This window comes from Callithrix jacchus, chromosome 12 (assembly GCF_049354715.1).
Source record: "Callithrix jacchus isolate 240 chromosome 12, calJac240_pri, whole genome shotgun sequence".
In the NCBI taxonomy this organism is placed as follows: domain Eukaryota; kingdom Metazoa; phylum Chordata; class Mammalia; order Primates; family Cebidae; genus Callithrix; species Callithrix jacchus.
Window position 1 is genome coordinate 63,660,006 of NC_133513.1, and position 12,911 is coordinate 63,672,916.

The 12,911-nt window shown below is 36.0% G+C and overlaps 1 protein-coding gene across 5 annotated transcripts in view; it reads left to right on the forward strand.

Annotated features, from left to right (window-relative positions):
• Nucleotides 1–12,911, forward strand: part of CTNNA3 (catenin alpha 3) — a 1,887,341-nt gene that overhangs the window by 1,005,291 nt on the left and 869,139 nt on the right. For all 5 annotated transcript variants that reach the window (XM_078345825.1, XM_035266221.3, XM_078345826.1 and 2 more), the window contains one exon: nt 8,661–8,813. In XM_078345825.1, the coding sequence (XP_078201951.1) occupies nt 8,661–8,813 (153 nt within the window). The remainder of the gene's footprint in view (nt 1–8,660; nt 8,814–12,911) is intronic.

Genomic DNA, 12,911 nt, shown 5'->3' on the forward strand with positions numbered 1-12,911 from the left:
TTTTTTTTAACCTTAGGTCATCAGGAACACGGGATTAGAAAGAACTTCATTAAACAATTTAGAAATCTAGTATTACGCCACAAGTTAAACATTTCTCTAGTAATAGGAAGACTTAGCTATTTTCAAAGACATTTGCTCTTCATCCCTTTCCTCTGTTTAATAACCAGGGTTCTTTCTCATGCACAACTTTAATTTGGGCAACATTAACTCATCAAAAGGGGCAAAAACTATTCAACTATAAGCTTTTAATGCAATATATTGTATTTTAATGGCCAGATTTAGTAAAATGGCTAAACAATCTTTTAATTCAGAAGGAGACTTGGAAATGGAATAAATAGGGATCTCCAACCAGTTGATAAAAGTGCATGAAAACATAATTTTCACATCTGTGAAAATCTCAGTTTCTCAACTTTATGGCTTTAATGTGAATTCTGTTTCTATCATTAACACAATCATGGAATGTCAGAGTTAGAAGGAACTTAGCACAACCTGTCTTATGATGCAAACGAGAAAGCAGGCCAGTGTGGTGAGGTGACCTACCTATGAGGATGTGGCACTGAGTCAGGACCTGTACCAGGACACAGAATTTATAACCTCAGAGCCATCCTTTCGCTTTGTGGAATGATCTCTATTCTCCGTCTTCTTCAGGATTTCTACCCCATCTGCTTCACGTAGGACTCAGAAAAGTTGTTTCTATGAGCTATCAACGATTGTGTCTCTCGTTCATGTCTTTTCCCTCTATATTGTCTTCAACAACATTATACATAAAGAGCTAATCTACATTTATACCTCCAAGGGTTTTAAAATTATTATTTTTCTAAATAAAGTCAAGAAAATGCAATTACTTGTGTGTGGAATTACCAGATTTAGCAAATAAAAGCACAAGGCACCCAGTTAAATTTGAATTTCAGATGAACAACAAACATGATTTCGTATAATTATGTCCCAAATATTGTATGGTACATACTTATATTTAAAAAGCTGTTCATCTGAAATTCAAATGTAACTGAGCATCTTGTATTTTATCTTGCAATCCTACTTGTGTTTCCACCTCACTACCGTCAGTGAGACGTAGAAATAGCACTGGGGATTACTGATACTGTTCTTCATAGTAAGGAGATACTTCCATCATTAGAAAACCACTGTGCTCTGAAGGTATTAACATTTCGTATGGTTTCACAGGTTAACATCTCCATTGTTTCTCTCAGTGTTTGACAAACCACTACAAACAATAGCAACCATATTTGTATTTCACGATGCCTTGGGCTGGCTGAGTATCCGCAGGGCCATGTTCTGTACTGTTTTCACTTGTGGATTTTCCATATAGTGGCAGTCAAATGGCAACTGTGGCTAGATTTGGGACTTGATTTTTGGAACCCAAATGCTTCTTCCTGTTCCCTCTTTCCGTATAGTGCCTAATGTTTTAGGGAACCCCCCCCCAACAAGACCCTTCAATCTCTTGCAGGGTAGCCTAAATTTATTTTTTTTCTTTTCTTTTTTTTTTTTTTAAAGATGGAGTCTCACTCTGTCACCAGGCTGGAGTGCAGTAATGTGATCTTGGCTCACTGCAACCTCTGGCTCTTGAATTCAAATGATTCCCCTGCCTCAGCCTCCCAAGTAGCTGGGACTACAGGCACACGCCACCACGCCCAGTTAATTTTTGGTTATTTTTAGTAGAGATGGGATTTCACCATGTTGGTCAGGATAGTCTTGACCTCCTGACCTCATGATCCACCCACCTTGGCCTCCCAAACTGCCGGATTACAGGAGAGAGCCACCATGCCCAGCCTAGATTTCTTATATGGTGTTTCAAGTTGCCAAGAAAAGGGAGATGGAAGCTGACAGGCATTCTTCGTGCCTTAGCTCCAAAGTCAGAGAAAGCTATTTCCTTCATATTCTGTAAGTCAAGACAGTCAAAAACCCTGTCCTAGTTCAATAGGAGAAGGCAGAAGCTCTGTCTCTTGTAGAAGTATTTGTATACAGGAATGGATGGAATTGTTGGAAGCTATCTTTGAACTCCTCCATGATCTTCCATTTTGATGAAGTTAGTTGCTATGATTCTTTTACATTATCCTCACTTATCCTCCCCCAAGCACTTTATTTTTCATCCTGATGTTTACACTTTTGGTAGAAATCACAGTTAATTAAAACAGCCACATAAATTATCTTCACTTCTTGTGAAGTTTATCCAACAGTTGTTTTAAGCATTTCATATAGTTCTTCTCACAATAAAGAGAAAGCATTGCCCTTAAAATGCTTTTCTTTGGAGTATTTAATGTTCATCATTTGCTTTAGAACTGGTTTTATCTTTTAAAAAAATTTTAGCAAAAATTAAGCAGAGCCCTTTTTCCTGCCCATTCATCCTATCCCCTTTCTTAACTGTGGCTTTTCTATCAGTAACTCAGTAACATGTTAGCTTTGGTTCAGAGGATGATTGGACTTCTTCCATGAGGAATGACAAAGATTGCTTAGAAATATCTGAGAAGAAGCAGCAATTTATAGATTTGAGGATAATCAAGATGGAATATTTTAGGAGGCGAGTATTTATTTCTTTCAACCTTCTTCCTCTGTGATTTTTTGCCTGTTTTACTAGAGAACAAAGACAAATGTTCTTAGCGTGGTGTTCTAGGTTCTCTGTGATTTGGCCCTGACTTAATCTCCATTATTCTTTTTTTTTTGAGACAGAGTTTCACTCTTGTTACCCAGGCTGGAGTGCAATGGCGCAATCTCGGCTCACTGCAACCTCCGCCTCCTGGTTCAGGCAATTCTCCTGCCTCAGCCTCCCGAGCATCTGGGACCACAGGCACGCGCCACCATGCCCAGCTAATTTTTTTTGTATATTTAGTAGAGACGGGGTTTCACCGTGTTGACCAGGATGGTCTCGATCTCTTGACCTGGTGATCCACCCGCCTCGGCCTCCCAAAGTGAATCTCCATTATTCTTAATGTTCCTTTTCCTTCAGCTCTCATTCTCAGTGTTGTCTCCTCCTCATCACACCAACACATTACCCCGTTTTCCGACAAAAGAGTCTACTTGTTATTTATCAGAATTTGCATCACCTCCCGCTCAAACACACTTGCATGTTTGCACATGACTTCTACAGCCTGATGGCTTCTCCACTCAGTCTCCTTACACACACCCTCAACACTTAAGCAACTAATTTCAGAGGAGTGTAAATGTTACTGCTTCCATGAAACGTTTGCTGTTTTCATGAGCTGGAATCGATCTTTTTCTTCCTGAATCACTTAGAGCTTGTGCACTTGTATTATAGCAATGATTATATTCTTCTTGTATTTTGTTCTTTTGTAATGAGTTTTCTTCCCACTGCATTTTAAGTCCTTATAATGATAGTTATGACATCTCTCTAGTATGATAGTTATGAATGCTTTCCAAAGCTCTCTAGCAAGCATATTTATTACATTATTTACTTTTTTCCCCTAAAACAATGAATAATGCCATGGTATTGTTGTCTCTGTCACCCAAAATGAGTTACCATAGCAGACATCACCCAGCTAAGTGAAAGAGACACAGTTCTAGCCCAGGTTCATCCAACCCCAGCCCATATGTATAATCACCGTACCAGGGGCTGGGGATTGTGGCCTACTCACTTTCAGAACTTCCCAGTGCCTAGATCAATGACTTTATCATCACAAATTCTTTTCTTTATTATTTGTTTTAAATCCTTTTTAAAAATTAAATTTTCTTCTTTCTTTAGCCTCCTTTTCTATCATTCATTTGAAAACTGCATACCTATTGCAACTCTCAGTAAGAGGAGGAAGACTTTTAAAACATCCTTTATTAAAAAAATAAGCAACAAATATATTTTATTTCTGTCATATTATGGATAGTAAAAATATATGTCATTTTATTAAAGGCAGGTTAAAATTTTTATTTGTATATATTAAAAAATGTTTTTTATTTTGTAAATGCCAAAGTAAAGATGAAGTATGTCAAATAAAATGGGATTTTGATGAAAACGGACAAAACAAAAACTTGATTAATTCTTTAGTTGCCAAGTTTCTGACTTGTTAGTTCCATCTCTCCTCCATGTTGCATAATACTAGCTCACTGCTCAGAAAAAACCATGTAGGCTTAATACCTCCTGGTCATCATCCTTGTCATCAAATAATATTATGTATCCACAAAAGGCAAGTTTCACTAAATTGACATAGGACATACACAGTGAAATAATTATTAGTTGATTTAATTCCTGTTAGACAAGCTCTGAAAATCACATTGTGCTATTTGATTTAAATTTAAATGGCTTTTAATTTGAAATATTTATTAAAATTTAAATACTGTTAATGTGTTAAAATTTTAATCAATATTTTAATTTAAAATACTTTAAATGTGTTTTTCCAATTCCCTGAGGATAATTTCTTTCTGAAATACTTTCTCCTCTTTCTATTCCCTTTTCCTCATAATTTCATTCTTTCTGTTCCTGTATTTGGTGGGACTGGTGGGGCTTTTTTAGACATTTCACACAGGGCTTTCACTTTTGGGTTTCAATTGTAGAGATATATATTATTTTGAGATCCCAAACCACTTACATCAGTAGGAAATAGAGAAATTGATGTCTCAAAGCCTTTTATTAAACTGTAGTGAGAAAAGATGAAAAGCACCTCCGTTTGGTTTTGTTCTAACATCTTTCATGCCTGGCCACAAACAGGTATTTATTGAAAGTGTGTTCCTGTAATTCCTATTGGGCTCCCACTAGCTTCAGATTTTAGTGCTATGGCTTCTATTTCTATATTGGCATATTGGATTATTCTTTAAACTTTTTGTATATCACCCAACTAAAGGAATGCATTGTGCCACTGAGCAGGAAAACAATATGGAAATAAATAAGATAGAGGCTACTTTGGTATTATATTTAGGTGTATATGACTGTACAATTTAATGAAAACAATCCCATATCAATATGTAGGAACATATAAAGAAAATTGCTTAGTGTAACATTCTAGTCCTTTTACATCTTGTCCCTATCTCCATTTCTAGTCCTATTTCATAATAATTTCTCTTTTACAGTGAGTATAATTCAGGGCATGGCAGAACAAAACCCAGTGATACACAGAGCAGAGGTAGTACAGTATAATCAGCAATGAGTAGTTTACGTAAGACAATGGAGTCTCCTACTTGGCGAGTAATCCAACAACATTAACACCAGAAAAAGGTACCTGTTTTATATGGGTTTTCCTGAAAGCAGTGCCTAAAACTAGGGCCTTAGTGCAGGTCATTTATTTAGCAGGTGATTCCTGGAAGCAAGTGTAATAGAACATGAAAAGTGAGGCAGGGAAAGAGGAAATGATATGCTGCTGTAGGCGACAAGAACTTGAGGATCCCTGAGAACTAACAGAGTGTTTACCAGAATTGTCTGGCTAATGGATGGAGGCTAGGAATTTTATGTGGTAGCTCCTATCCCCATAATGTTGAAGGTTTCCCTCAGTGGTGTGGACTCTGAAGAACTTTCAGGCAGTGTTTATGCTGGGTTGAGAATTCCACATGAACTTGGAACAGGTCCTGAGACATCATAACAAAGAGACACAAGGAATGCACACAGGGAGCATGGAATGTCTTCAGAGGATGTGGAACTATTGCCCCTAGCAAAAGCTGAAATCAGAGGTAGATCCAGGGGTTGAGATATAAGGCACCAAACGTCTATAATGTAGTTCGTAATTGCGAACCAGAAAGTTAGACAGGGACTGGTGAGAATATTGTGGGTTGGTTGAATTAGTTATACTTTGTTTTGCATGGGTTCAGATATTTTAGTGGAGAGATACCTCATTGCTTCTGACCATGTGCTAGCTCCTAAAGGTTTCATTCATGTCCAACACAAATCACTGATTTCTGGGCATTTCCCTCTGTAGTGAGACAAAAAGATTACGAAGGTTGCACAAGGTGAAACAATAGTTGCTTTTCTCCTCTCATTCTTGCTTGGGCAATAAATCAATATGTATTTCCAGAAAAACAAAGGGGAGTGATAAGACTTTTTGGATATAATTGCAGATGGGAAATTATAGTGAAGTCTTTTATAGGAAAAAGCCACTCTTTAAACATGTATCTCAGAGTAGCAAATAACAAGTCTTGCTTCTTCATGTCACAATCAAATTATTTAAAAAAGGAGTTTATACTCACTGTCTTTACTGCCTTATCTCTCATTCACTCTTCAAACCATAGCAATGGGACTCCTGCCCCAACTTTTCCACCGAAACTGCTCTTACCAAGTTTATCAATAGTCTCTTAGTAGTCAAGTCCAATGGGCAAGTCTCTTTCCTTTTTTTTTTTCTTTTAAATTTAACTTATCTTTAAAATTTGACTCTAAACTTGTTTGCTGTCAGTCTCTGGGTTTTTCGTTATTGTCATGTTTAATGTACTAATATGATATATATATAATGATATTTAATGCATTATTGTAATATTCACTCTTCTACTAGATTATAAGGAACCAGGAATTTCCATCTTGACAGTTCCTTCAATACCTTTCTCTTGGTAGAAAGGTGAGGAAATAGTTTCCAGGAACATTTACTGAATCAAAGGAAATAATTTACACAGAAGAGAAGATTTAACAAGTCCATGATGTGAATGATATAGTTGTGTTTGATAGGGTAGCTACAGAGACATATTTGAAAGTTTGTCTTTTAGTTGTTGGTCATTTGTCTCTGTTTCTTGGCTATTATCTCAGTCTCTTTCTAGGCCCTACTCTTTAATCTGCATGACTCCTGTAAATGGTAGTGTTTCCTAAGATGTCCTTTGTGGGTCTCCTCACTCTATATGGTCTCATCTGCACTCTTCACTTGAGTTTGTTCCCATAGGCTGGCTCTTCACAGCATATCTCTAATGTAGATTTTATCTGAGCTTTCCTTCTACATGTCCCAGTTATGAATGAGAGAAGAAAAGAATCAAGGAGAGGGTAATCATTAAAAAAATGCCCCCACTCTGAGAAATTAGAAGGAATCTCTATTTTTCTCTTCAGTATCTGAAACTTACCCAACCTGTAGTTTCCACCTTAAATAAACGTGTGACCTCTTGCCTGACTTCCCTGGTCTACTTCCTATAGACAGCAACCACATTATTCATTGACTTCTTCCCTTTGCCTTGTAACCCCTTAGCACTCTATACTCTGTCCTAATAAGTGCTCAACAAATATTAATTAATTGCTACTAGTAATTTGTCTTTCTGTATACTAAGCAGAATCCTTTCTTGTGGATCTTCCTGAAGCCTTTCTTAAATTGTTGATAGTCAGAAAATTTCACAGTGCTTCTGAGCAAGCTCGGTATTTTGGGCAGAGGTATTTTTCTTCCAGAAACCTGTCATTATTTAATGGATTTATTATTCTATGATCATTGTAGAGGATAGAACTTTCCATGTAGCTGTAATATTCAGCTCTCCGAAAATGTATTACTATTCATTCTCAAGTAATCTAAAACTAGTCTATTGGTTTAAAAAATGCTCTAAAATATAATTTTCACAAAAAAATTACATTTTTCTGTCTGATAGCTATTTATCTTTTTTGTTTTATTGTACAGAGTTATTAAACTAAATCAGGGGTTGACTCAAAAACCTTTGGGCCCATTCACAATCATTGACATTGTTAATGAAACATTTCAGGATATTATGATCTTTTGTTTGTTTGTTTGTTTTGAGACAGGGCCTCACTTAGTCACCCGGGCTGGAGTACAGAGGCTCACTGCAACCTCAGCCTCCTGTGTTTAAGCAGTTCTCCTACCTTAGCCTCCCAAGTAGCTGGGATTACAGGCACCTGCCATTATGCCCAGATAATTTTTGTATTTTTAGTAAAGACAGAGTTTCACCATGTTGGCCAGATTTGTCTTAAACTCCTGACCTTGTGATTTATTCGCCTCAGCCTCCCAAAGTGCTGGGATTACAGGCATGAACCACTGCGCCCAGCCTGATACTATGATCTTTAAAGATTCAATATTATATAAATACGATGAATTAATTTTTCAATGCAGTTTTAAATCTTAGAAAATATCTGCTGAGTAATTGCCTAATTGTCATTAATAAGCTTACATGTAATCTAATTTAAAAGAACTAATTGTAGCAGAATATTATAGTTGTTTAATAATTTAATGTGTGAGGGCAAGAACAATTAATGCAAATGGGGAAAATTGGACATCAAACTCATTTATTATTATTCTTGCTCTATTAATCTGTTATCAACTGGCATAATTGCTGATCTAACTTGGTTTAATTACCATGAAGTCTACAATTTAGCTAATCAAAATTTATCATTAATTCCTCCAACAAGGTAGACAACATTTTATAATTTATAATTATTAAAATACAAGATGTACAATGTTATTTGTACACATGCATAAACATTCTAATAGCACAATTTCTTAGAACAAAAAAGAAAGTATTACCATTTTTAATCTGACTTCTGGTTAAATACAACTTAAAAAAAATTACTTTTGAGATGAAAGGAACTACTGCTAGATGATTTTTTTTTTCACCTGGATAGTTTGTTTTTTAGTTTCTTAAGCGACATTCTTATATACCCATAAGGATTGTGATTGTAGGAATTGTACAAAAACTGAATAAAATGAATTGTGTAACTAACTACTGAGATTGTAAGAAAAGGAAATACCATGAACTATTTCTTGGGAAAAAAAAACCCTGAATTTTTCATTTTTTCTCAGCTCCGCAAGGCTATTATAGATCATGTATCAGACTCTTTCTTGGATACGACAGTCCCACTTTTGGTTCTCATTGAAGCTGCTAAGAATGGCCGGGAAAAGGAAATAAAAGAATATGCTGCGATATTTCATGAACACACCAGCAGGCTTGTAGAGGTAAGCATGCTAAAACTGTAACTCACTGAAGTCCAGGAGAATGAGGCTCCCATTCTCCATTTACGGTTGAATTGCACCCAAATAAAAACTTTTGACACCATGTTACAAATGCAGCAGGGTCTGGCCAAGGTACCATTAAGGCGTATATGTCCAGATGTATAGATCACTTCACATTGGCTTGTCTTTTTTTTATGCGTATTTTATCAGAGCTTCACAAAGGAACTGGCTAAATGCAAATTTTCTTCTTTTGTAAACTAAGGAAAAGTTTTATCGGGGAAGTACAAGTATACTCCAAAATGCAGATATTTTGTTTTATCCTTACAAATATTTTCTTCCCATTCTGACCTAAAAGTATCAAATACTCTATCTCATATTTTATTATTTCTCTACCATCTTTTCTTAGGTGTGTTACTCTGTCAGCCTTTCAAGTTGTATTTAACTATGTGGCATGACTACCAAATAAGAATATAAGATATACAGGGTAGAGAGATCCATGAATAAGTAGATAGGGGTAGTGAATTGGCTCATGTCCCCATAGGGGCAAAAGGAGACAATAAAACTATTATTCTCTCTGCTTAGAAACTAGAGACATGGGAATGCACCATGATTTTTGGAGCAGGATAGCATATTACTGAGGGAGTTGTGAAGTGCTGATAGCTTCCCAGGAGAGAGATAATAGAACTTACTCTATTATGAATATCAATAACACAAGTATATTTTAAGAGACAGCCTGAATGAAAAAAATTCTAATATGAATAAGATGACAGTATTCACAAGGCCACGAACCAGTGGCAAGAAGGGAGAAATGTGATTTACTAGATCCACAGAGCTGAGCTGATATTCAGCATGGTTCATACTCATCAGCATGACTGCGCCGGTTGTTTATGGCTGGTGTCTACTCTGGTTGTCCGTGCCTGTGTCGTACAGGTTTTGATTGCTTCACCCTCCTATGCCAGCCATGAATTCTGTGGAGAAATAAGTTTTTGTGGCCCAAATGCTTGTAAAACTTCTTATGATCAGCATGTAAATTAGAATCACATCATTGAATACAACATCTACTGAAAAAGGGAGCTTTCTTAACATCTTTAATTTGGATCCATGGGGAAGGAGGTTTCCAATGTAGCTAGAGACTCTCTTTATGGATCTCAATCTCCAGAAGTAGAAAATGAAAGGAGCGGATGAATACATGATCATTACAATTTGTGCAGCCCAAAACCGTTCTACCTCCAACTCTGAAATTTCCTTTGAATTTCCCAAGAACTCTGTTAGGTTCAGCAAGTGTTACAATTCAGTTGGCCTTAGACATAAATAAAGATACAAAACCCAAACCAAACTAATTAGAGTTGGAGCTAATTCCCAGGTTATTAAACTAAATGAAGGGTTGACTCAAAAACCTTTAAGCCCATTCATAGTCATTGACATTATTAATGAAACATTACAGGATAAATTTTAATTAATTAAATTATTTATTATATATTTACTTTTATACTTTCATCTACACATTCCAGAAAGATTTATTAACTATACACACAAAAGAATGTTAAAAGTAAGGGAGGAAAGCAATGGGAACAGATTGTGAAAGACATAACTAAGCATAGTCCCTGGTAGTCATAAACGTGTTATCTAAAAATGTGTTCTCTAAGCTGAAGACACACCAAATTATGAAAACAACTTCTTTTTTTGAAATCCTCTGAAAGCAAAACTTGGTTTATGCTGACAAAATTGATTTCCTCTTCCTATTTCTCAGTTTAGTTTTTCAATGAAGAATGGTACTTTGGTCAAACAATTTTAGGAAAATAAATACTATCTATAGCTCTGCTTGGAAAATTTACATTCTTGAAAAATCCTGAAGCAAAGAGACCTCTTTAATTTAATTTTAACAGGAGTTTTCCCCAAATCAGCTTATCTCTTTTTCTTTCATGGCACATTACTAAGACACTACCTTCAAGGAAACTTAGGAATGCTACCTTGTACCAAATGGTAGTTTACTGTCATGTAGACACAGCTCTAAGAATTTGTTTTAAAGTTTAAGAAGTTTGGAAATTATGCATTCCATGTGAATTTTGAAACAGTAAAATCTTTTGGAATTATGAACTATTGGGAGACTGAAACTGGATCTCATTTAACTCAACATATTACCTTAACACATTATAATGAGATTATATTAGGTTTGGGGTGATATTTGAGTTTAGGTTTGGGGTGATATTTGAGTTCTGGTTTTTACTCTGGTATTGCTTAGAAGTTTTGGTCTAAGTCACTTTCATTTCCAATGAGCTTTTACTATGTAACAAACCATCCTGGAATTTAGTGGCTTAAAGGAGCTATTTGTTATCTCTCACTAATCTATGGGTTGACCAGGAAATGCTGGGCAATTTTTGCTTAAGGTTTCTCACGTGATTGGTGTCAGATACTGGCTGGAGATGGAATCTGCCAAAGGTTTGCCTAGTCCAGACACGCTACATGGCATAGTCACATGACTGAAAGTGCATGTTAACTGTCAGCTGGGGGCTTAGCTGTGGTTGTTGACAGCTGCAACAATACATGGCCTCATATAGCTTCAGCTTTTCACAGCATAGTGGTTGGGTTCTGAAATGAGAAGTCCCAAATGCAAGCAAGAACTAGGAAGTAGAAGCTGTCATTTGTATTTTATTGGTCAAACCAATTACAGAGCCTGCCCAGACACAGGAGAGGGGAGCAGTGATACTACATTTCTTAACAGAAGGAACAGCAAAGTATTTGTGACCCTACACTTCTCTTTTCAGGGTTTCATTTGCTTTATCTACAAAATGAAGTTTAGACAGGATAATATCTAAGATCACTCCCAGTTTCTTAAATTCTATGATGTAACAAATATTTTTTTCAACTGAAAGATTTACAGACTTATAGTTTCCTATAACAGGAGAAAATGAAAATGGTTTTTAAGTATACTGCTTGCACACTAGGTTGTTTCTCTCTCTCTCTCTGTGTGTGTGTGTGTGTGTTTATCTTGTAAAGAATAAGAAAAAGTACTACAGTTATCTCCCAGAAAAATCTTTTTTTGAAAGGCTCTGCCTAAACAAAGCAACAAAGAAAATCTTTAATTCTCTTCTTGGGAAGCGGTGGTAGGGAGCAAGGAAGTGGGGGATTGTAAACATGCACATACACTCATCTTATTCCTAAGCTGTGCAATGTGACATAGCAGGGCAGAAAGTCTTACATTCTAAATGACTTCAAGAAAAAGCTATTAACAACATGTCTGGGTTTTGATACCTCAACTGTGTTTGTCAGAGAAATATAAAATCAGTGAAGTTGTTGAAGTAAGACTTAAATGAGAAAAAAATTCCCATTTTTAAAGATTTCTATCAAATCTTTGAAGAAAACCTCCACACTGTTAAAGGAACTCTTTAAATAATGGTCAATATGCAACTTTTACGAAAAAATAGTAAAAAGTAGAACTAAATACAAAGCAAAAAATGGAATATTAAAACATTCTGTGGGTAAGAATTGGAAAAACTAAAACATCTGGGGAATTCGAGAAAACAAATGAGAATAAGGAGGAAAGTGGCTGATAAATTTGGTCTGACCATGCCTGTTCTCTGTTGGTGACACATCTGAGGTGTCCCGCTACGCTAATAATATAGGAGGAGACCTCAGATGTGTCACCACATCTATTATTGTAGTTTTGTATAAAATGATCATGGGTAATGATGGTTATAAAACCCTGGTAGTGCCAGTAACTAGAAAATCTAGATCTTTGTGGCTAATTTTATCTTAGTTATGCTGAACTGAGTACCTATTATGCAAACCTTTCCTACTTTGAGCATCCAAGTTACTCTGTGTTCTTGGATCCACAGAACCACAGTGGGGGAAGGATAAGAAGTGTTTTAAAAGTCATCTTCATATAGTGGTTAGCAATGAATGACAAATGTGTTCAGTTAATGACATATGTGTTCATATGCTCCCCAGTACTTTGATCTCACCTTGTTGGTGACTTAGGGCACCATTATCTCAACTGGCTTCTGCCAATAAAATCTACTGAACAGGAAGATAAAAATATGAAATTTAGCTAAAAAATAAAAACATTCATTAATTCTAGAGAGGATTATTGCTTTGAGCCTC